We start from the raw sequence: 26,886 nt of genomic DNA, 5'->3' as shown, positions 1-26,886 counted from the left end.
TCACAACAACTCGCTGCTCCCACCCTCCAGATCATCACAACTCACTGCTCCCACCCTCCAGATCATCACAACTCGCTGCTCCCACCCTCCAGATCACAACAACTCGCTGCTCCCACCCTCCAGATCACAACAACTCGCTGCTCCCACCCTCCAGATCACAACAACTCGCTGCTCCCACCCTCCAGATCATCAGAACAACTCGCTGCTCCAAACCTCCAGATCACAACAACTCGCTGCTCCCACCCTCCAGATCATCACAACTCGCTGCTCCCACCCTCCAGATCATCACAACTCCTCGCTGCTCCCACCCTCCAGATCACAACTCGCTGCTCCCACCCTCCAGATCACAACTCGCTGCTCCCACCCTCCAGATCACAACAACTCGCTGCTCCCACCCTCCAGATCATCACAACAACTCGCTGCTCCCACCCTCCAGATCACAACAACTCGCTGCTCCCACCCTCCAGATCACAACAACTCGCTGCTCCCACCCTCCAGATCACAACAACTCGCTGCTCCCACCCTCCAGATCACAACAACTCGCTGCTCCCACCCTCCAGATCATCACAACAACTCGCTGCTCCCACCCTCCAGATCACAACAACTCGCTGCTCCCACCCTCCAGATCATCACAACTCGCTGCTCCCACCCTCCAGATCATCACAACAACTCGCTGCTCCCACCCTCCAGATCACAACAACTCGCTGCTCCCATCCTCCAGATCATCACAACTCGCTGCTCCCACCCTCCAGATCATCACAACAACTCGCTGCTCCCACCCTCCAGATCACAACAACTCGCTGCTCCCACCCTCCAGATCATCACAACAACTCGCTGCTCCCACCCTCCAGATCACAACAACAACTCGCTGCTCCCACCCTCCATATCACAACAACTCGCTGCTCCCACCCTCCAGATCATCACAACAACTCGCTGCTCCCACCCTCCAGATCACAACAACTCGCTGCTCCCACCCTCCAGATCACAACAACTCGCTGCTCCCACCCTCCAGATCATCACAACTCGCTGCTCCCACCCTCCAGATCATCACAACTCGCTGCTCCCACCCTCCAGATCACAACAACTCGCTGCTCCCACCCTCCAGATCACAACAACTCGCTGCTCCCACCCTCCAGGTCAAAACAACTCGCTGCTCCCACCCTCCAGATCATCACAACAACTCGCTGCTCCCACCCTCCAGATCACAACAACTCGCTGCTCCCACCCTCCAGATCATCACAACAACTCGCTGCTCCCACCCTCCAGATCACAACAACAACTCGCTGCTCCCACCCTCCAGATCACAACAACTCGCTGCTCCCACCCTCCAGATCATCACAACTCGCTGCTCCCACCCTCCAGATCACAACAACTCGCTGCTCCCACCCTCCAGGTCAAAACAACTCGCTGCTCCCACCCTCCAGATCATCACAACAACTCGCTGCTCCCACCCTCCAGATCACAACAACTCGCTGCTCCCACCCTCCAGATCATCACAACAACTCGCTGCTCCCACCCTCCACATCACAACAACTCGCTGCTCCCACCCTCCAGATCATCACAACAACTCGCTGCTCCCACCCTCCAGATCACAACAACAACTCGCTGCTCCCACCCTCCATATCACAACAACTCGCTGCTCCCACCCTCCAGATCATCACAACAACTCGCTGCTCCCACCCTCCAGATCATCACAACAACTCGCTGCTCCCACCCTCCAGATCACAACAACTCGTTGCTCCCACCCTCCAGATCACAACAACTCGCTGCTCCCACCCTCCAGATCATCACAACTCGCTGCTCCCACCCTCCAGATCATCACAACTCGCTGCTCCACCCTCCAGATCACAACAACTCGCTGCTCCCCCCCTCCAGATCACAACAACTCGCTGCTCCCACCCTCCAGATCACAACAACTCGATGCTCCCACCCTCCAGATCACAACAACTCGCTGCTCCCACCCTCCAGATCATCACAACAACTCGCTGCTCCCACCCTCCAGATCATCACAACAACTCGCTGCTCCCACCCTCCAGATCACAACAACTCGCTGCTCCCACCCTCCAGATCACAACAACTCGCTGCTCCCACCCTCCAGATCACAACAACTCGCTGCTCCCACCCTCCAGATCATCACAACTCGCTGCTCCCACCCTCCAGATCACAACAACAACTCGCTGCTCCCACCCTCCAGATCATCACAACAACTCGCTGCTCCCACCCTCCAGATCACAACTCACTGCTCCCACCCTCCAGATCACAACAACTCGCTGCTCCCACCCTCCAGATCATCACAACAACTCGCTGCTCCCACCCTCCAGATCACAACAACTCGCTGCTCCCACCCTCCAGATCACAACAACTCGCTGCTCCCACCCTCCAGATCACAACAACTCGCTGCTCCCACCCTCCAGATCATCACAACTCACTGCTCCCACCCTCCAGATCATCACAACAACTCGCTGCTCCCACCCTCCAGATCACAACTCACTGCTCCCACCCTCCAGATCATCACAACAACTCGCTGCTCCCACCCTCCAGATCACAACAACTCGCTGCTCCCACCCTCCAGATCATCACAACAACTCGCTGCTCCCACCCTCCAGATCATCACAACAACTCGCTGCTCCCACCCTCCAGATCACAACAACTCGCTGCTCCCACCCTCCAGATCATCACAACAACTCACTGCTCCCACCCTCCAGATCATCACAACTCACTGCTCCCACCCTCCAGATCATCACAACTCGCTGCTCCCACCCTCCAGATCATCACAACAACTCGCTGCTCCCACCCTCCAGATCACAACAACTCGCTGCTCCCACCCTCCAGATCATCACAACAACTCGCTGCTCCCACCCTCCAGATCATCACAACAACTCGCTGCTCCCACCCTCCAGATCACAACAACTCGCTGCTCCCACCCTCCAGATCATCACAACAACTCACTGCTCCCACCCTCCAGATCATCACAACTCACTGCTCCCACCCTCCAGATCATCACAACTCGCTGCTCCCACCCTCCAGATCACAACTCGCTGCTCCCACCCTCCAGATCATCACAACAACTCGCTGCTCCCACCCTCCAGATCGTCACAACAACTCGCTGCTCCCACCCTCCAGATCACAACAACTCGCTGCTCCCACCCTCCAGATCACAACAACTCACTGCTCCCACCCTCCAGATCATCACAACAACTCGCTGCTCCCACCCTCCAGATCACAACAACTCGCTGCTCCCACCCTCCAGATCATCACAACAACTCGCTGCTCCCACCCTCCAGATCATCACAACAACTCGCTGCTCCCACCCTCCAGATCACAACAACTCGCTGCTCCCACCCTCCAAATCATCACAACAACTCGCTGCTCCCACCCTCCAGATCATCACAACAACTCGCTGCTCCCACCCTCCAGATCACAACAACTCGCTGCTCCCACCCTCCAGATCATCACAACTCACTGCTCCCACCCTCCAGATCATCACAACTCGCTGCTCCCACCCTCCAGATCATCACAACAACTCGCTGCTCCCACCCTCCAGATCATCACAACAACTCGCTGCTCCCACCCTCCAGATCACAACAACTCACTGCTCCCACCCTCCAGATCATCACAACAACTCGCTGCTCCCACCCTCCAGATCACAACAACTCGCTGCTCCCACCCTCCAGATCATCACAACTCGCTGCTCCCACCCTCCAGATCATCACAACAACTCGCTGCTCCCACCCTCCAGATCACAACAACTCGCTGCTCCCACCCTCCAGATCATCACAACAACTCGCTGCTCCCACCCTCCAGATCACAACTCGCTGCTCCCACCCTCCAGATCATCACAACAACTCGCTGCTCCCACCCTCCAGATCATCACAACAACTCGCTGCTCCCACCCTCCAGATCACAACAACTCGCTGCTCCCACCCTCCAGATCACAACAACTCGCTGCTCCCACCCTCCAGATCACAACTCGCTGCTCCCACCCTCCAGATCATCACAACAACTCGCTGCTCCCACCCTCCAGATCACAACAACTCGCTGCTCCCATCCTCCAGATCATCACAACTCGCTGCTCCCACCCTCCAGATCACAACAACTCGCTGCTCCCACCCTCCAGATCACAACAACTCGCTGCTCCCACCCTCCAGGTCAAAACAACTCGCTGCTCCCACCCTCCAGATCATCACAACAACTCGCTGCTCCCACCCTCCAGATCATCACAACAACTCGCTGCTCCCCCCCTCCAGATCACAACAACTCGCTGCTCCCACCCTCCAGATCACAACAACTCGATGCTCCCACCCTCCAGATCACAACAACTCGCTGCTCCCACCCTCCAGATCACAACAACTCGCTGCTCCCACCCTCCAGATCATCACAACAACTCGCTGCTCCCCCCCTCCAGATCACAACTCGCTGCTCCCACCCTCCAGATCACAACAACTCGATGCTCCCACCCTCCAGATCACAACAACTCGCTGCTCCCACCCTCCAGATCACAACAACTCGCTGCTCCCACCCTCCAGATCACAACAACTCGCTGCTCCCACCCTCCAGATCACAACAACTCGCTGCTCCCACCCTCCAGATCACAACAACTCGCTGCTCCCACCCTCCAGATCACAACAACTCGCTGCTCCCACCCTCCAGATCACAACAACTCGCTGCTCCCACCCTCCAGATCATCACAACTCGCTGCTCCCACCCTCCAGATCACAACAACTCGCTGCTCCCACCCTCCAGATCATCACAACAACTCGCTGCTCCCACCCTCCAGATCATCACAACAACTCGCTGCTCCCACCCTCCAGATCATCACAACAACTCGCTGCTCCCACCCTCCAGATCATCACAACAACTCGCTGCTCCCACCCTCCAGATCACAACAACAACTCGCTGCTCCCACCCTCCAGATCACAACAACTCGCTGCTCCCACCCTCCAGATCACAACAACTCGCTGCTCCCACCCTCCAGATCATCACAACTCGCTGCTCCCACCCTCCAGATCACAACAACAACTCGCTGCTCCCACCCTCCAGATCATCACAACAACTCGCTGCTCCCACCCTCCAGATCATCACAACAACTCGCTGCTCCCACCCTCCAGATCACAACAACTCGCTGCTCCCACCCTCCAGATCATCACAACAACTCGCTGCTCCCACCCTCCAGATCATCACAACAACTCGCTGCTCCCACCCTCCAGATCACAACAACTCGCTGCTCCCACCCTCCAGATCATCACAACAACTCACTGCTCCCACCCTCCAGATCATCACAACTCACTGCTCCCACCCTCCAGATCATCACAACTCGCTGCTCCCACCCTCCAGATCACAACTCGCTGCTCCCACCCTCCAGATCATCACAACAACTCGCTGCTCCCACCCTCCAGATCGTCACAACAACTCGCTGCTCCCACCCTCCAGATCACAACAACTCGCTGCTCCCACCCTCCAGATCACAACAACTCACTGCTCCCACCCTCCAGATCATCACAACAACTCGCTGCTCCCACCCTCCAGATCACAACAACTCGCTGCTCCCACCCTCCAGATCATCACAACAACTCGCTGCTCCCACCCTCCAGATCATCACAACAACTCGCTGCTCCCACCCTCCAGATCACAACAACTCGCTGCTCCCACCCTCCAAATCATCACAACAACTCGCTGCTCCCACCCTCCAGATCATCACAACAACTCGCTGCTCCCACCCTCCAGATCACAACAACTCGCTGCTCCCACCCTCCAGATCATCACAACTCACTGCTCCCACCCTCCAGATCATCACAACTCGCTGCTCCCACCCTCCAGATCATCACAACAACTCGCTGCTCCCACCCTCCAGATCATCACAACAACTCGCTGCTCCCACCCTCCAGATCACAACAACTCACTGCTCCCACCCTCCAGATCATCACAACAACTCGCTGCTCCCACCCTCCAGATCACAACAACTCGCTGCTCCCACCCTCCAGATCATCACAACTCGCTGCTCCCACCCTCCAGATCATCACAACAACTCGCTGCTCCCACCCTCCAGATCACAACAACTCGCTGCTCCCACCCTCCAGATCATCACAACAACTCGCTGCTCCCACCCTCCAGATCACAACTCGCTGCTCCCACCCTCCAGATCATCACAACAACTCGCTGCTCCCACCCTCCAGATCATCACAACAACTCGCTGCTCCCACCCTCCAGATCACAACAACTCGCTGCTCCCACCCTCCAGATCACAACAACTCGCTGCTCCCACCCTCCAGATCACAACTCGCTGCTCCCACCCTCCAGATCATCACAACAACTCGCTGCTCCCACCCTCCAGATCACAACAACTCGCTGCTCCCATCCTCCAGATCATCACAACTCGCTGCTCCCACCCTCCAGATCACAACAACTCGCTGCTCCCACCCTCCAGATCACAACAACTCGCTGCTCCCACCCTCCAGGTCAAAACAACTCGCTGCTCCCACCCTCCAGATCATCACAACAACTCGCTGCTCCCACCCTCCAGATCATCACAACAACTCGCTGCTCCCCCCCTCCAGATCACAACAACTCGCTGCTCCCACCCTCCAGATCACAACAACTCGATGCTCCCACCCTCCAGATCACAACAACTCGCTGCTCCCACCCTCCAGATCACAACAACTCGCTGCTCCCACCCTCCAGATCATCACAACAACTCGCTGCTCCCCCCCTCCAGATCACAACTCGCTGCTCCCACCCTCCAGATCACAACAACTCAATGCTCCCACCCTCCAGATCACAACAACTCGCTGCTCCCACCCTCCAGATCACAACAACTCGCTGCTCCCACCCTCCAGATCACAACAACTCGCTGCTCCCGCCCTCCAGATCACAACAACTCGCTGCTCCCACCCTCCAGATCACAACAACTCGCTGCTCCCACCCTCCAGATCACAACAACTCGCTGCTCCCACCCTCCAGATCACAACAACTCGCTGCTCCCACCCTCCAGATCATCACAACTCGCTGCTCCCACCCTCCAGATCACAACAACTCGCTGCTCCCACCCTCCAGATCATCACAACAACTCGCTGCTCCCACCCTCCAGATCATCACAACAACTCGCTGCTCCCACCCTCCAGATCATCACAACAACTCGCTGCTCCCACCCTCCAGATCATCACAACAACTCGCTGCTCCCACCCTCCAGATCACAACAACAACTCGCTGCTCCCACCCTCCAGATCACAACAACTCGCTGCTCCCACCCTCCAGATCACAACAACTCGCTGCTCCCACCCTCCAGATCATCACAACTCGCTGCTCCCACCCTCCAGATCACAACAACAACTCGCTGCTCCCACCCTCCAGATCATCACAACAACTCGCTGCTCCCACCCTCCAGATCACAACTCACTGCTCCCACCCTCCAGATCACAACAACTCGCTGCTCCCACCCTCCAGATCATCACAACAACTCGCTGCTCCCACCCTCCAGATCACAACAACTCGCTGCTCCCACCCTCCAGATCACAACAACTCGCTGCTCCCACCCTCCAGATCACAACAACTCGCTGCTCCCACCCTCCAGATCATCACAACTCACTGCTCCCACCCTCCAGATCATCACAACAACTCGCTGCTCCCACCCTCCAGATCACAACTCACTGCTCCCACCCTCCAGATCATCACAACAACTCGCTGCTCCCACCCTCCAGATCACAACAACTCGCTGCTCCCACCCTCCAGATCATCACAACAACTCGCTGCTACCACCCTCCAGATCATCACAACAACTCGCTGCTCCCACCCTCCAGATCACAACAACTCGCTGCTCCCACCCTCCAGATCATCACAACAACTCACTGCTCCCACCCTCCAGATCATCACAACTCACTGCTCCCACCCTCCAGATCATCACAACTCGCTGCTCCCACCCTCCAGATCATCACAACAACTCGCTGCTCCCACCCTCCAGATCACAACAACTCGCTGCTCCCACCCTCCAGATCATCACAACAACTCGCTGCTCCCACCCTCCAGATCATAACAACAACTCGCTGCTCCCACCCTCCAGATCATCACAACAACTCGCTGCTCCCACCCTCCAGATCACAACAACTCGCTGCTCCCACCCTCCAGATCATCACAACAACTCACTGCTCCCACCCTCCAGATCATCACAACTCACTGCTCCCACCCTCCAGATCATCACAACTCGCTGCTCCCACCCTCCAGATCACAACTCGCTGCTCCCACCCTCCAGATCATCACAACAACTCGCTGCTCCCACCCTCCAGATCGTCACAACAACTCGCTGCTCCCACCCTCCAGATCACAACAACTCGCTGCTCCCACCCTCCAGATCACAACAACTCACTGCTCCCACCCTCCAGATCATCACAACAACTCGCTGCTCCCACCCTCCAGATCACAACAACTCGCTGCTCCCACCCTCCAGATCATCACAACAACTCGCTGCTCCCACCCTCCAGATCATCACAACAACTCGCTGCTCCCACCCTCCAGATCACAACAACTTGCTGCTCCCACCCTCCAAATCATCACAACAACTCGCTGCTCCCACCCTCCAGATCATCACAACAACTCGCTGCTCCCACCCTCCAGATCACAACAACTCGCTGCTCCCACCCTCCAGATCATCACAACTCACTGCTCCCACCCTCCAGATCATCACAACTCGCTGCTCCCACCCTCCAGATCATCACAACAACTCGCTGCTCCCACCCTCCAGATCATCACAACAACTCGCTGCTCCCACCCTCCAGATCACAACAACTCACTGCTCCCACCCTCCAGATCATCACAACAACTCGCTGCTCCCACCCTCCAGATCACAACAACTCGCTGCTCCCACCCTCCAGATCATCACAACTCGCTGCTCCCACCCTCCAGATCATCACAACAACTCGCTGCTCCCACCCTCCAGATCACAACAACTCGCTGCTCCCACCCTCCAGATCATCACAACAACTCGCTGCTCCCACCCTCCAGATCACAACTCGCTGCTCCCACCCTCCAGATCATCACAACAACTCGCTGCTCCCACCCTCCAGATCATCACAACAACTCGCTGCTCCCACCCTCCAGATCACAACAACTCGCTGCTCCCACCCTCCAGATCACAACAACTCGCTGCTCCCACCCTCCAGATCACAACTCGCTGCTCCCACCCTCCAGATCATCACAACAACTCGCTGCTCCCACCCTCCAGATCACAACAACTCGCTGCTCCCATCCTCCAGATCATCACAACTCGCTGCTCCCACCCTCCAGATCACAACAACTCGCTGCTCCCACCCTCCAGATCACAACAACTCGCTGCTCCCACCCTCCAGGTCAAAACAACTCGCTGCTCCCACCCTCCAGATCATCACAACAACTCGCTGCTCCCACCCTCCAGATCATCACAACAACTCGCTGCTCCCCCCCTCCAGATCACAACAACTCGCTGCTCCCACCCTCCAGATCACAACAACTCGATGCTCCCACCCTCCAGATCACAACAACTCGCTGCTCCCACCCTCCAGATCACAACAACTCGCTGCTCCCACCCTCCAGATCATCACAACAACTCGCTGCTCCCCCCCTCCAGATCACAACTCGCTGCTCCCACCCTCCAGATCACAACAACTCGATGCTCCCACCCTCCAGATCACAACAACTCGCTGCTCCCACCCTCCAGATCACAACAACTCGCTGCTCCCACCCTCCAGATCACAACAACTCGCTGCTCCCACCCTCCAGATCACAACAACTCGCTGCTCCCACCCTCCAGATCACAACAACTCGCTGCTCCCACCCTCCAGATCACAACAACTCGCTGCTCCCACCCTCCAGATCACAACAACTCGCTGCTCCCACCCTCCAGATCATCACAACTCGCTGCTCCCACCCTCCAGATCACAACAACTCGCTGCTCCCACCCTCCAGATCATCACAACAACTCGCTGCTCCCACCCTCCAGATCATCACAACAACTCGCTGCTCCCACCCTCCAGATCATCACAACAACTCGCTGCTCCCACCCTCCAGATCATCACAACAACTCGCTGCTCCCACCCTCCAGATCACAACAACAACTCGCTGCTCCCACCCTCCAGATCACAACAACTCGCTGCTCCCACCCTCCAGATCACAACTCACTGCTCCCACCCTCCAGATCACAACAACTCGCTGCTCCCACCCTCCAGATCATCACAACTCGCTGCTCCCACCCTCCAGATCACAACAACTCGCTGCTCCCACCCTCCAGATCACAACAACTCGCTGCTCCCACCCTCCAGATCACAACAACTCGCTGCTCCCACCCTCCAGATCATCACAACTCGCTGCTCCCACCCTCCAGATCATCACAACAACTCGCTGCTCCCACCCTCCAGATCACAACTCACTGCTCCCACCCTCCAGATCATCACAACAACTCGCTGCTCCCACCCTCCAGATCACAACAACTCGCTGCTCCCACCCTCCAGATCATCATCACAACTCACTGCTCCCACCCTCCAGATCATCACAACAACTCGCTGCTCCCACCCTCCAGATCATCACAACAACTCGCTGCTCCCACCCTCCAGATCACAACAACTCGCTGCTCCCACCCTCCAGATCATCACAACAACTCACTGCTCCCACCCTCCAGATCATCACAACTCACTGCTCCCACCCTCCAGATCATCACAACTCGCTGCTCCCACCCTCCAGATCATCACAACAACTCGCTGCTCCCACCCTCCAGATCGTCACAACAACTCGCGGCTCCCACCCTCCAGATCACAACAACTCGCTGCTCCCACCCTCCAGATCACAACAACTCACTGCTCCCACCCTCCAGATCATCACAACAACTCGCTGCTCCCACCCTCCAGATCACAACAACTCGCTGCTCCCACCCTCCAGATCATCACAACAACTCGCTGCTCCCACCCTCCAGATCATCACAACAACTCGCTGCTCCCACCCTCCAGATCACAACAACTCGCTGCTCCCACCCTCCAGATCATCACAACAACTCGCTGCTCCCACCCTCCAGATCATCACAACAACTCGCTGCTCCCACCCTCCAGATCACAACAACTCGCTGCTCCCACCCTCCAGATCATCACAACTCACTGCTCCCACCCTCCAGATCATCACAACTCGCTGCTCCCACCCTCCAGATCATCACAACAACTCGCTGCTCCCACCCTCCAGATCATCACAACAACTCGCTGCTCCCACCCTCCAGATCACAACAACTCGCTGCTCCCACCCTCCAGATCATCACAACAACTCACTGCTCCCACCCTCCAGATCACAACAACTCGCTGCTCCCACCCTCCAGATCACAACAACTCGCTGCTCCCACCCTCCAGATCATCACAACTCGCTGCTCCCACCCTCCAGATCACAACAACTCGCTGCTCCCACCCTCCAGATCACAACAACTCGCTGCTCCCACCCTCCAGATCACAACAACTCGCTGCTCCCACCCTCCAGATCACAACAACTCGCTGCTCCCACCCTCCAGATCACAACAACTCGCTGCTCCCACCCTCCAGATCACAACAACTCGCTGCTCCCACCCTCCAGATCACAACAACTCGCTGCTCCCACCCTCCAGATCACAACAACTCGCTGCTCCCACCCTCCAGATCATCACAACAACTCGCTGCTCCCACCCTCCAGATCATCACAACAACTCGCTGCTCCCACCCTCCAGATCACAACTCGCTGCTCCCACCCTCCAGATCACAACAACTCGCTGCTCCCACCCTCCAGATCACAACAACTCGCTGCTCCCACCCTCCAGATCACAACAACTCGCTGCTCCCACCCTCCAGATCATCACAACTCGCTGCTCCCACCCTCCAGATCATCACAACTCGCTGCTCCCACCCTCCAGATCACAACTCGCTGCTCCCACCCTCCAGATCATCACAACAACTCGCTGCTCCCACCCTCCAGATCATCACAACAACTCGCTGCTCCCCCCCTCCAGATCACAACAACTCGCTGCTCCCACCCTCCAGATCACAACAACTCGCTGCTCCCACCCTCCAGATCACAACAACTCGCTGCTCCCACCCTCCAGATCATCACAACAACTCGCTGCTCCCACCTTCCAGATCACAAAAACTCGCTGCTCCCACCCTCCAGATCACAACAACTCGCTGCTCCCACCCTCCAGATCATCACAACTCGCTGCTCCCACCCTCCAGATCATCACAACTCGCTGCTCCCACCCTCCAGATCATCACAACTCGCTGCTCCCACCCTCCAGATCATCATCACAACTCTCTGCTCCCACCCTCCAGATCATCACAACTCGCTGCTCCCACCCTCCAGATCACAACAACTCGCTGCTCCCACCCTCCAGATCATCACAACAACTCGCTGCTCCCACCCTCCAGATCATCACAACTCGCTGCTCCCACCCTCCAGATCACAACAACAACTCGCTGCTCCCACCCTCCAGATCATCACAACAACTCGCTGCTCCCACCCTCCAGATCACAACATCTCGCTGCTCCCACCCTCCAGATCATCACAACTCACTGCTCCCACCCTCCAGATCATCACAACAACTCGCTGCTCCCACCCTCCAGATCACAACAACTCGCTGCTCCCACCCTCCAGATCACAACAACTCGCTGCTCCCACCCTCCAGATCACAACAACTCGCTGCTCCCACCCTCCAGATCACAACAACTCGCTGCTCCCAACCTCCAGATCACAACAACTCGCTGCTCCCACCCTCCAGATCATCACAACAACTCGCTGCTCCCACCCTCCAGATCACAACAACTCGCTGCTCCCACCCTCCAGATCATCACAACAACTCGCTGCTCCCACCCTCCAGATCACAACAACTCGCTGCTCCCACCCTCCAGATCACAACAACTCGCTGCTCCCACCTTCCAGATCATCACAACAACTCGCTGCTCCCACCCTCCAGATCACAACAACAACTCGCTGCTCCCACCCTCCAGATCACAACAACAACTCGCTGCTCCCACCCTCCAGATCACAACAACTCGCTGCTCCCACCCTCCAGATCATCACAACAACTCGCTGCTCCCACCCTCCAGATCATCACAACAACTCGCTGCTCCCACCCTCCAGATCATCACAACTCGCTGCTCCCACCCTCCAGATCACAACAACTCGCTGCTCCCACCCTCCAGATCATCACAACTCGCTGCTCCCACCCTCCAGATCACAACAACTCACTGCTCCCACCCTCCAGATCACAACAACTCGCTGCTCCCACCCTCCAGATCACAACAACTCGCTGCTCCCACCCTCCAGATCATCACAACAACTCGCTGCTCCCACCCTCCAGATCACAACTCGCTGCTCCCACCCTCCAGATTACAACAACTCGCTGCTCCCACCCTCCAGATCACAACAACTCGCTGCTCCCACCCTCCAGATCACAACAACTCGCTGCTCCCACCCTCCAGATCACAACAACTCGCTGCTCCCACCCTCCAGATCACAACAACTCGCTGCTCCCACCCTCCAGATCACAACAACTCGCTGCTCCCACCACCCTCTCAGGCAGTGTGTTCCAGATCACAACAACTCGCTGCTCCCACCACCCTCTCAGGCAGTGTGTTCCAGATCACAACAACTTGCTGCTCCCACCACCCTCCCAGGCAGTGTGTTCCAGATCACAACAACTCGCTGCTCCCACCACCCTCTCAGGCAGTGTGTTCCAGATCACAACAACTCGCTGCTCCCACCACCCTCTCAGGCAGTGTGTTCCAGATCACAACAACTCGCTGCTCCCACCACCCTCTCAGGCAGTGTGTTCCAGATCACAACAACTCGCTGCTCCCACCCTCTCAGGCAGTGTGTTCCAGATCATCACAACTCGCTGCTCCCACCACCCTCTCAGGCAGCGTGTTCCAGATCACAACAACTCGCTGCTCCCACCCTCTCAGGCAGTGTGTTCCGGATCACAACAACTCGCTGCTCCCACCCTCTCAGGCAGTGTGTTCCAGATCACAACAACTCGCTGCTTGCACCACCCTCTCAGGCAGTGTATTCCAGATCACAACAACTCGCTGCTTGCACCACCCTCTCAGGCAGTGTGTTCCAGATCATTACAACTCGCTGCTTGCACCACCCTCTCAGGCAGTGTGTTCCAGATCATTACAACTCGCTGCTCCCACCACCCTCTCAGGCAGTGTGTTCCAGATCACAACAACTCGCTGCTTGCACCACCCTCTCAGGCAGTGTGTTCCAGATCATTACAACTCGGACACCTCAGCACGTCACTCTACCGCAAGCCCACGGACAACCTCACGATGCTCCACTTCTCCAGCTTCCACCCTAACCACGTCAAAGAAGCCATCCCCTATGGACAAGCCCTGCGAATACACAGGATCTGCTCAGACGAGGAGGAACGTGATGGACATCTACAGACGCTGAAAGACGCATTCGTAAGAACGGGATATGACGCTCGACTCGTTGATCAACAGTTCCGACAGGCCACAGCGAAAAATCGCATAGACCTCCTCAGAAGACAAACACGGGTCACAACCAACAGAGTACCCTTCGTCGTCCAGTACTTCCCCGGAGCGGTGAAACTACGCCATGTTCTTCGCAGCACTTCAACATGTCATCGATGACGACGAACACCTCGCTAAGGCCATCCCCACGCCTCCACTATCCACCTTCAAACAGCCGCCTAACCTCAAACAGACCATCGTTCGCAGCAAATTACCCAGCTTTCAGGAGAACAGCGACCACGACACCACACAACCCTGCCACAGCAACCTCTGCAAGACATGCCAGATCATCAACACAGATACCATCAACACACATGAGGACACCACCCACCAGGTACACGGTACATGCTCATGTGACTCGGCCAACGTTGTCTACCTCATACGTTGCAGGAAAGGATGCCCCGGAGCATGGTACATCGGCGAGACCATGCAGACACTGCAACAACTGCCAGGCAGGAGTGTTCCCTCCCAGTCGGGGAACACTTCAGCTGTCAAGGACATTCAGCCTCCGATCTTTGGGTAAGCATTCTCCAAGGCGGCCTTCGAGACACACGACAACGCAACATCGTCGAGCAGAAACTGATAGCCAAGTTCCGCACCCATGAGGACGGCCTCAACCGGGATCTTGGGTTCATGTCACGCTACATGTAACCCCACCTGACGTAGGGTCATCCAGACTCGAGTCGTCGTTGGCTTGTTCTCTCCACACAGATGCGGCCGGACCTGCTGTGATTTCCAGCAAAAAAAATGGTTTTTGTCTGTTTTTTTGTTTTTCATACAGACCCCAGCATCTGCAACATTTGACCCCTTGTGACCCCACCTCAGTGTTCTTTGATGTAATGTTTTCCTGACTGACCTGTTTGGACACCATTTACACCTTTGATTGCTGTGATTATCTCTCTGCCGAGGTGTGATAAATGGCAGTTAGAAAGATTACCTGTAAACATCTGACATTATTCTCTGACTATATAAGCTGTGTTTTTATGCATCTCTCCACTTCACCTGATGAAGGAGCAGCGCTCCGAAAGCTTGTGATTTCAAATAAAGCTGTTGGACTATAACCTGGTGTTGTGTGATTTCTTACATCTGATGACATCATCATTGCTGCTGCATTTAAGGTCCACAGCAAGCCTTGCTTCTTCTGCAGACTGCCAAGCTTCTTGACTGTGCAGTGTGAGGGAGCTGCAGCAAAAATGCCATCACTTCGTTAATGTACGTAAAATTTCTGATGGCAAATGTTGCAGTTGTATCGTCGGTCATTTCGCGAGCGGGACTTCCACATTGAGGGCTTAGGCATACTTCCAACTGTCAGTATGGTGGTCAGAGTGCTAGGAATCCTCTGGTTCTTGGCCATTATCAATGCTCTGGTAAGAAGCAGCGAGGCAAAAAGTGTTTGTTTGACTAGGCTAAACAAATCTGGCCAGGATGAGTGCGTTCCTTGCATCCCAGGCAGCAATGTTCTCGTGTAATGCTGCCGCTGGTTGATGGGCCTCTGCAGGATATTCATTTTCGCCCTCCTCCTCCTCATCTGAGGATGATATGTGAGGAGCCACTTGGTCCTCAGAAATCTGCAAGCCATGTTGTGAAGTGCACAGCAAACCACGACGATTCTGGAGACCCTGGCTGCTGAGTACTGTAGGGCTCCACCTGATCTAACCAGGCATCTAAAGCGCATCTTCAGCAAACCAATGGTTAGCTTGATATTGGATCTGGTGGAAATGTGGCTGGAGTTGTAGCGTTCCTTAGCTTCGTTGGCTGGCCTCCTCAATGGCGTCATTAGCCACGTCCTCAGGGGATAGCCCTTGTCTCCAAGTAGCCATCCGTTAAGTTGGTCTGGCGGACTGAATAGCGGAGGCACAGTAGACTGGCGCAGTATGAAGGAGTCATGGCAACTGCCAGGGTACATGGCACAAACATGAAAAATGTCCTTCTTGTGGTCACACACCAGCTGAACATTGAGGGAGTGGAAGCCCTTGCGGTTGACAAAAATACCTGGATTGCGATGGGGTGCACTCAACAATGCCCTGCACCCTTGGAAAGCCTGCCAGGTTAGCTAATCCAACTGCTCGCGCCATGACACTTGCTCGATCCTTGGAGAAATGGATGTGATTGTGCGCGAAGGCAAAGAGGGCATCGGTTACCTGCGTGATGCAAGTGTGTGTGGTCATCTGGGAGATGCCGCTGATGTCTGCTGCTGATCCCTGGAATGAGCCTGAGGCAAAAAAGTTGATTGTGGTGGTGACTTTGACGGCCACTGGTAATGCGTGTCTACCTGGTCCTCTGGGCTGCAGGGCTTGCTGTAGCAGTGCGCAGATGTCAGTCACTACCTCTCGCGAAAGTCGGAGCCGCCTTTGGCACAGCTGCTCAGACATGTTGAGATAGCTGACCCTGTGTCTATAGACCCTGTTTGGGGGGTATCTCCTGCGCCGACGGGCTTCCAGGCGCTGGCCCCTTCTGGCCTGTGCAGCCTCAGGTGGGTGAGCAGCAACCTGGCGCTCCTGCTGCTGCTGGTGCTGTTGTTGTTCCTGGTTCTGCTGGCGCCGCTGCTGGTTCTCGAGCTCCTCCAGCGGCCAGATGGGAAGGAAATAGATGGCTCCCATGCTTCTGGTATATGCCTCCATTGAGGAAGCGCTGAGTGAAGGTGGCGAGAGGGGTTTCCCAGGAGGTCACACTGGAGATGGGTGTGAGGCTCCAACCTTCCACAGGTGTGGTTAAGCCTGGTAAAAGTTGCCCCAGACCTGAGACCACGAAGTCCTGCCACCTGCAAATGATGGCTGATCAAATCTCCTCTTTAATGGTTGACCTGCAGTTGATAGTCAACAATCCAATAGTGCTCCCGCCAGGTTTCAAATTCGTGTTTCCCACCATGTGTGTTTTACGTGGGGAAAGGGTTAAATTTGCAAGGGCCTGTTAAAATAGGATTATAGAGGCCATTTAGTGGTTATTAAGGGCCTTAAAGACCAGTCCCGCCTGTTGGATGCGGGACGGAGTTGGGACCAACAGACATGCCTGAGTTAAAATTGCTCGGAGTCGTGAACCAGGCGGGTGGGGGGGGGGGGGGGGTCCCGCCCGCCAGTTTTTGCGATTTTAACCCCCCACACGCCTCCAAGCCCGACTCCACGGCTCAGTGAAAATCGAGCCCTATGCCTCTATTTATAAACCCAAGGATCTCATATTCCTTTTTAAACAGCCTTCTCAACTTGTCCTGCCACCTTCAAAGACTTGTGTACACACACCCCCAGGTCTCTCTGTTCCTGCACCCACTTTAACATTGTACCATTTAGATTATATTGTCTCTCCTCATTCTTTCTACTAAAATGTATCACTTCACACTTCTCTGGGTTAAATTTCATCTGCCACGTGTCTGCTCATTTCACCAGTCTGTCTATGTCCTCCTGAAGTCTGCTACTATCCTCTTCACTGTTTACTACATTTCCGAGTTTTGTGTCATCTGCAGACTTTGAAATATGCCCTGTATCCCCAAGTCTAGGTCATTGATATACATCAAAAACAGCAGTGGTCTTAATACCGAGCCCTGGGGGACTCCACTGTCCACTTCGCTGCAGTCTGAAAAACGACCATTCATCACTACTCTGCTTTCTGTCCCTTAGCCAATTTCGTATCCACGCTGCCACTGTCCCTTTAATCCCACGGGCTTCAATTTTGCGAACAAGTCTATTCTGTGGTACTTTATCAAATGCCTTTTGAAAGTCCAGATACACAACATCAACTGCACGACCCTCATCCACCCTCTCCATTATTCAGCAAAGAACTCAATCAAGTTAGTGAAACACAATTTGCATTTAACAAGTCATGCTGGCTTTCATTTATTAACCCATATATTTTATCAAATGCCAATTAATTTTGTCTCAGATTATTGACTCTAAAAGTTTCCCCACCATTGACGTTAGGCTGACTGGCCTGTAGTTGCTGGGTTTATCCCTCCCCTTTTTTGAAAAGGGGTATAACATTTGTAACCCTCCAGTCCTCTGGTTTCACTGCCATATCCAAGGAGGATTGGAAGATTGTGGCCAGAGCCTCCACAATTTCCACTCTTACTTCCCTCAGCAACCTAGGATGTATCCCATCTGGACCAGGGGACCTTTCTACGTTGAGTGCCACACCCATTACTCAGGCACTAAAATGCACACTCATTATGAGAAGGAAGTGAGCCACCCGCCATATTGGTGAGGGCGATAATATCAGCGTCCATTGCCCATGCCTGAAACACATGTTAGCCCCTTATATGCAAAGGGCCTAACGGCAGTTTGAGCCTCCCCTGCAGGTTAGGTTAGCCCTGAAGAAGCCTGTGCCGGCTGCGCCGAGGAAAACCAAGTCTACATGTGGCCTAACAGGCTGCAGGCTGTCATCAACAAGGTAAGTGTTTAAAATAAACTTGCCTCAATGTGAAGTCAGGAGGTGCAGGAGTGCTGTTCCTGACCCCACGTTAAAACCACTGACCGCTGCTGACCAATGCTCCACCTCCCCCCCATCCCCCACTCCGATGACAACCTCAACAATCTTTCTGATTGCTGCCACCACCCTCCCTCCCGACCATCGATACCCTCCCGATCGTTGTCCTTCCAAATTATTTCCTCTCCGAATCGCCCCCTTTTCCGGTCACCCCAATCCCGGTCGCTCCTCTTCTCCATCACACCCTCCCAATCACCCTGCTTCCCATAGCCCTCTGTCACAATCGCCCTCCATCCCATATGCCCTCCATCTCGATTGTAAAAGGTAAGATGTCTAACAAACCTAGTTGAATTTCTGGAGTAGGTAGCTAACGTGGTAGATATGGGAGTGTCTTGGATGCTTTTTCCCAACTGCCCCCCTCTCCCAATCACCCCCCTTCCTGATCACCACGCTTCCCGGTTGCCACCCTTCCCGGTTGCACCCCCTTCCAATCGACTCCCCTCCCGATCGAATCCCCCCCTGTCCGATTGTCTATCAAACGAAGTTGAATTTTTTGAGGAGGTAACGAATGTGGTAGATAGGGAGTATCGATGGGTGTTATTCATATGGACTTCCAGAACGCAATCAATAAGGATCCACATAAGGGATGATTAACAGAAATGAGAGTGCATGGAATTGGAAGCAACTTATTGACTTGGATAGGGAATTGGTTAGAAGGTAGGAGACAGAGAGTAGCGATAATGGGTCTGTACTCAAATTGGCAGGACATGACTAGTGGTGTTCCCCAGGGATCTGTACTGGGGCCTCAGCTTTTCACTATATTTATCAGTGACTTGGATGAAGGAATAGAAAACTGTATTTCCAAGTTTGCTGACATCACCAAGTTAGAGCAGAAAGTTACAACGGGACACTGACAGATTGAGCGAGTGGGCAAAGCTGTGGCAGATGGAGTTCAATGTGGGGAAGTGTGAGGTCATTCACTCTGGACCTAAGAAAGATAGATCAGAGTATTTCCTAAATAAGACGTGAGGAACTGTGGAGGAGCAGAGCGATTTAGGGGTCCAAGTATACAAATCATTAACAGCTAGTGGACCAGTACAATATATAATCAAAAAGGCAAATAGAATGTTAGCCTTTATCTGAAGAGGGCTGGAATACAATGGGGTGAAGTTATGTTACTGTTATATAAAGCTCTGTTCAGACCCCATCTGGACACTGTGTTCAGTCTGGGCCCCGCACCTCAGGAAGGATATACTGGCCTTGGAGGGTGGGCAGCGCAGATTTATCAGAATTATACCGGGGCTAAAAGGGTTAACTTATGAGGACAGGTTTCATAGACTGGGCTTGTATTCCCTTATGTAAAGATTAAAAGGGTGATCGAATTGAGGTAGAATCATTGAATCATAGAAATTTACGGCACAGAAGGAGGCCATTCAGCCCATCGTGTTTGCGCCAGTCGAAAAAGAGCTGTCCAACCGAATCCCACTTCCCAGCTCTTGGTCCGTAGCCTTGCAGGTTACGACACTTCAAGTGCTATTTAAATGTGATGAGGGTTTCTGCCTCTACCACCCTTTCAGGCAGTGAGTTCCAGACCCCCACCACCGTCTGAGTGAAAAAACATTTCTTCAGCTCCCCTCTAATTCGTCTACCAGTTACTTTAAATCTATGCCCCCTGCTAAGAGAATTCGGTGCTGCCCATCCACTCTATCTAGGCCCCTCATATTTTTATACACCTCAATTAAGTCTCCCCTCAGCCTCCTCTGTTCCAAAGGAAACAACCCCAGCCTATCCAATCTTTCCTCCGAGCTAAAATTCCCCAGTCCTGGCAACATCGTTATAAATCGCCTCGACACCCTCTCTAGTGCAATCACATCTTTCCTGTAATGTGGTGACCAGAACTGTACGCAGTGCTCTAGCTAGTGTTTTATACAGTTCCAGTACATTCTAGCTAGTGTTTTATACAGTTCCAGTACATTCTAGCTAGTGTTTTATACAGTTCCAGTATATTCTAGCTAGTGTTTTATACAGTTCCAGTATATTCTAGCTAGTGTTTTATACAGTTCCAGTACATTCTAGCTAGTGTTTTATACAGTTCCAGTATATTCTAGCTAGTGTTTTATACAGTTCCAGTACATTCTAGCTAGTGTTTTATACAGTTCCAGTATATTCTAGCTAGTGTTTTATACAGTTCCAGTATATTCTAGCTAGTGTTTTATACAGTTCCAGTACATTCTAGCTAGTGTTTTATACAGTTCCAGTACATTCTAGCTAGTGTTTTATACAGTTCCAGTATATTCTAGCTAGTGTTCTATACAGTTCCAGTATATTCTAGCTCGTGTTTTATACAGTTCCAGTATATTCTAGCTAGTGTTATATACAGTTCCAGTACATTCTAGCTAGTGTTTTATACAGTTCCAGTATATTCTAGCTAGTGTTTTATACAGTTCCAGTACACTCTAGCTAGTGTTTTATACAGTTCCAGTATATTCTAGCTAGTGTTTTATACAGTTCCAGTATATTCTAGCTAGTGTTATATACAGTTCCAGTACATTCTAGCTAGTGTTTTATACAGTTCCAGTATATTCTAGCTAGTGTTTTATACAGTTCCAGTATATTCTAGCTAGTGTTATATACAGTTCCAGTATATTCTAGCTAGTGTTTTATACAGTTCCAGTATATTCTAGCTAGTGTTATATACAGTTCCAGTATATTCTAGCTAGTGTTATATACAGTTCCAGTATATTCTAGCTAGTGTTTTATACAGTTCCAGTACACTCTAGCTAGTGTTTTATACAGTTCCAGTATATTCTAGCTAGTGTTTTATACAGTTCCAGTACATTCTAGCTAGTGTTTTATACAGTTCCAGTATATTCTAGCTAGTGTTTTATACAGTTCCAGTATATTCTAGCTGGTGTTTTACACAGTTCCAGTATATTCTAGCTAGTGTTTTATACAGTTCCAGTATATTCTAGCTAGTGTTTTATACAGTTCCAGTATATTCTAGCTAGTGTTTTTTACAGTTCCAGTACATTCTAGCTAGTGTTTTTTACAGTTCCAGTATATTCTAGCTAGTGTTTTATACAGTTCCAGTATATTCTAGCTAGTGTTTTATACAGTTCCAGTATATTCTAGCTAGTGTTTTATACAGTTCCAGTATATTCTAGCTAGTGTTTTATACAGTTCCAGTATATTCTAGCTAGTGTTTTATACAGTTCCAGTATATTCTAGCTCGTGTTTTATACAGTTCCAGTATATTCTAGCTAGTGTTTTACACAGTTCCAGTACATTCTAGCTAGTGTTTTATACAGTTCCAGTATATTCTAGCTAGTGTTTTATACAGTTCCAGTATATTCTAGTTCGTGTTTTATACAGTTCCAGTATATTCTAGCTAGTGTTTTATACAGTTCCAGTATATTCTAGCTCGTGTTTTATACAGTTCCAGTATATTCTAGCTAGTGTTTTACACAGTTCCAGTACATTCTAGCTAGTGTTTTATACAGTTCCAGTATATTCTAGCTAGTGTTTTATACAGTTCCAGTATATTCTAGCTAGTGTTTTATACAGTTCCAGTATATTCTAGTTCGTGTTTTATACAGTTCCAGTACATTCTAGCTGGTGTTTTATACAGTTCCAGTATATTCTAGCTAGTGTTTTATACAGTTCCAGTATATTCTAGCTAGTGTTTTATACAGTTCCAGTATATTCTAGCTAGTGTTCTATACAGTTCCAGTATATTCTAGCTCGTGTTTTATACAGTTCCAGTATATTCTAGCTAGTGTTTTATACAGTTCCAGTATATTCTAGCTAGTGTTTTATACAGTTCCAGTATATTCTAGCTAGTGTTTTATACAGTTCCAGTACATTCTAGCTAGTGTTTTATACAGTTCCAGTATATTCTAGCTAGTGTTTTATACAGTTCCAGTATATTCTAGCTAGTGTTTTATACAGTTCCAGTACATTCTAGCTAGTGTTTTATACAGTTCCAGTATAACCTTTCTGCTCTTGTATTCTATGCCAGGGCTAATAAATGGAAGTATCCCGTATGCCTTCTTAACCACCTTATCTACCTGTCCTGCTACCTTCAGGGATCTGTGGACATGCACTCCAAGGTCCCTCTGTTCCTCTACATTTCTACCATTTACTGTGTTTTCCCTTGCCTTGTTACGTCTCCCCAAATGCATTACCTCACACTTCTCCGGATTGAATTCCATTTGACACTTTTCTGCCCACCTGCCCAGTCCATTGATATCTTCCTGCAGTCTACAGCTTTCTTCCTCACTATCAACCACATGACCAATGTTTGTATCATCTGCAAACTTCTTAATCATGCCCCCTACATTGAAGTCTAAATCATTGATATATACCACAAAAAACAGGGGATTTACTACTGAGCCCCGTGGAACCCCACTGGAAACAGCCTTCCAATCACAAAAACACCAGTCCACCATTACCCTTTGCTTCCTCCCACTGAGCCAATTTTGGATCCAACTTGCCACTTTCCCTTGGATCCCATGGGCTTTTATTTTTCTGAATAGTCTGCCATATGGGATCTTGTCAAAGGCCTTGCTAATATCCATGTAGACTACATCAAATGCACTACCCTCATTGACCCTCCTCGGTACCTTGTCAAAAAATTCAATCAAGAAGTGTTTAAGATGATTGAACAAATTGATAGGATAGCATGAGAGAAATTATTTTGTCAGGTGGGGGGAGTCCAGAACAAGGGGCATGACCTGTAAATTAGAGCCAAGCCATTCAGGGGTGAAGTCAGGAAGCACTTCTTCACACAAAGGGTCGTGGAAATCAGGAACTCTTTCCCCAAAAAGCTGCTGAGGCTGGGGATCAATTGAAAACTTAAAAACTGAGATTGATAGATTTTTGTTGGAGAAGGGTTACGAAACCAAGGCAGGTAGATGGAGTTGAGATTCAGATTAGACATGATCTAATTGAATGGCAGAATAGGCTTGAGGAGTTGAATGGCCCCTCCTGCTCCTATGTTCCAATCGCCCCCCTCCCCAATCGCCCCCCTCCCCAATCGCCTCCCTCTCCCAATCGCCCCCCTCCCCAATCGCCCCCCTCCCCAATCGCCCCCCTCTCCCAATCGCCTCCCTCTCCCAATCGCCCCCTCCCCAATCGCCTCCCTCTCCCAATCGCCCCCCTCCCCAATCGCCCCCCTCTCCCAATCGCCCCCCTCCCCAATCGCCCCCCTCTCCCATCGCCCCCCTCCCCAATCGCCCCCCTCTCCCAATCTCATCCCAACTCAGTCAACCCCCTCTCCTGAACAACCCCCCCTTTCCAGCCCCCTTTTAGGACTTACCCGAGGGGTGCTGCTGGCAATGCAGCAGCGCGACCTTCGCGGCCTCAGTCCCAGCGAGCTGCCTGGTGACCGTAGCTAGTCGGCTCAATGAAACTGAGACTCAAGGCCCAATATTAGGTGCACATCGGGCCACTCCATCCAGATGCAGGAATTTCTAGGCCTTTATGTTGAGATGGTCCCATTCATTTGGGAATAGCAGGAGATAGTTTCTAAGGGGCCCCTAAATGGGGTGGGGTGGGGACAGTAGCCAGTTTAATTGGTAACACTACTGGCCCACCCTCAAACAGTGGGAGGTTTAGAGGTCAGGCTGCTGGTTTCCTGTGCAGACAGGGAGCACCAGAGAAAGACAAATGTCTCTTCGAGAAGGATAGGGCTAACAGAGAAAAGGTACTGATTCAAAGAGTGTGTTTTAGTCCACTAACAGGGATAGTGTGGAGTGCATTATTGTTTTATATGCTGTGGCAATATTCAGGATTTACTACTCTGTGCAGTCACGTGCAATCTGTAAAATTAACGAGCTTCTTGATTTTCATTGGTCTCATCTCACGAAAGTGTTAATCCCATCTGCCTTTTGAAAGACAGGAGAAGAACACATGAGGGAACATGTGAAATGACAGTGTCCAGTTCTTTAACATAGGGCTTTACGGTTACGGCCCAGAGTCATGCTATCATCTGACTAGACAGAGAGCAGTAAAGAGTTGTTCTGTATTAGAGTGATAAGTGTGTACTTCAACTGTGCAATCCTTTACTAATGTTCAGTGAATATTTTATGAAATATGTGGATGGAATATGTAGATTACAGCTTGGCACCACTGTGAGTGCATGGGACAGGGGCAGAGGACAGCTCCAGCATTCTGCGACACTGGCTTATCACTTCCCCTAATGTGCCAGTGAGTCAGTGTGCTGTTACCAGTTCTGCTTCTCCCTTTTAATAAGCGCGCATGACTGCATACTTTCCTGTCCTGTCTCTACACCAGCTCATTTAATTACCATGTTTGCATATTGTTCATACAAAAATAAAACAAAAACGTTGATAAAAGTGTTTGAGACCTACCTTTAGGTGTACCATTGCTACTGTTTGCCGCAGGATCATTGGGCTCCACTCTGGAAATCGGAGCTGAAAGAAAACACTTTGAATTCAGAAATGGAGAGAAGTCTATTTCTTTAATTAAAATCCATTCGCAACTCCTCAGATAATGAAGCAGTCCATGCCCGCATGCAGCAAGACCTGGACAACATTCAGGCTTGGGCTGATAAGTGGTAAGTAACATTTGTGCCACACAAGTGCCATGTAATGACTATCTCCACCAAGTGAGAGTATAACCACTGCCCCTTGACATTCACCGGCATTACCATTGCTGATCCCCCACCATCAACATCCTGGGGTCACCATTGACCAGAAATTTAACTGGACCAGCCACATAAATACTGTGGCAACAAGAGCAGGTCAGAGGCTGGGTATTCTGCGGCGAGTGTCTCACCTCCAGACTCCCCAAAGCCTTTCCACCATCTACAAGACACAAGTAAGGAGTGTGATGGAATACTCTCCACTTGCCTGGATGAGTGCAGCTCCAACAACATTCAAGAAGCTAGACATCGTCTAGGACAAAGCAGCCCACTTGATTGGCACCCCATGCACCATGTTAAACATTCACTCCCTCCACCACCGGCGTACTGTGGCTGCAGTGTGTTCCATCTACAAGGGCAGCAACTCGGCAAAGCTTCGCCAGCAGCACCTACCAAACCCACGACCTCTACCACCTAGAAGGACAAGGGCAGCAGGCGCATGGGAACACCATCACCTCCAAGTTACACACCATCCTGACTTGGCATTATATCGCTGTTCCTTCATCATCACTGGGTCAAATCCTGGAACTCCCTACCTAACAGCACTGTGGGAGTACCTTCACCACACGGACTGCAGTGGTTCAAGAAGGCGGCTCACCACCACCTTCTCGAGGGCAACTGGGGATGGGCAATAAATGCTGGCCTTGCCAGTGATGCCCACATTCTAGGAACGAAGAAAAAAAAGAGGCTCCATTCATTTTTGTGGACGAGCCTCATTAAAATAAAATCGGAAAGTTGCCAGCGCTGACTGACCACCGACAGGCAACTTGCTGACTTAGTGGAAGGGGGCTGCGGAGGGGCCGGCAGCGGGTGGGACTATTTTTGTGAGGCCAGGAGGCGTATTCACGGAAATCATTTCAAACAGTTTGCGTGCTGTTTTTGGAGCAGCCTTCGTGGAACCTTTAAGGAGCACGTACAGCACAAAAATTGGAAGGATCCCCTAGGGCAGAAGGGATCCTAGAGCCCTCCAGGAATGATTGATTCATTGACATTTCCACAGCACCATAAATATTGATGGGGTAGCTGAGAACCAGAGGAGTACAAGTGTAGTTCCAATATTCAAGAGAAGACAAAGGCACCAAGCTCACAGTCCCAGATCTGCCCCAGTGCATCTGAGGAGAGCCTGGGACTTGTGCTGTGATCCTGAGAGAAGGTCCTGTGGATGATCTGGTGAGAGGTGAAGAGTCTCTTTGCCACTCAGTGCCTCCGCTCACCCCAGGACTGCCTCTCACCCCCAGGACTGGCACTTAGTGCCCTTCTCACACCCAGGACTGGCATTCAGTGTCACCTCTCACCCCTAGGACTGGCACTCAG

At 52.0% G+C, this 26,886-nt stretch overlaps 1 protein-coding gene across 2 annotated transcripts in view; it reads right to left on the bottom strand.

The window, feature by feature from the left end:
- The window catches only part of LOC147103016 (nuclear GTPase SLIP-GC-like), a 425,066-nt gene that overhangs the window by 376,228 nt on the left and 21,952 nt on the right, over positions 1-26,886 (bottom strand). For both annotated transcript variants that reach the window (XM_085962284.1, XM_085962285.1), the window contains exon 2: positions 25,280-25,342. In XM_085962284.1, the coding sequence (XP_085818410.1) occupies positions 25,280-25,342 (63 nt within the window). The remainder of the gene's footprint in view (positions 1-25,279; positions 25,343-26,886) is intronic.

The sequence above is a fragment of the Somniosus microcephalus genome, chromosome 20, assembly GCF_052327205.1.
Source record: "Somniosus microcephalus isolate GS21.2 chromosome 20, FLI_Smic_1.0, whole genome shotgun sequence".
In the NCBI taxonomy this organism is placed as follows: Eukaryota; Metazoa; Chordata; class Chondrichthyes; order Squaliformes; family Somniosidae; genus Somniosus; species Somniosus microcephalus.
This window is presented reverse-complemented; position numbering and strand designations above follow the sequence as displayed.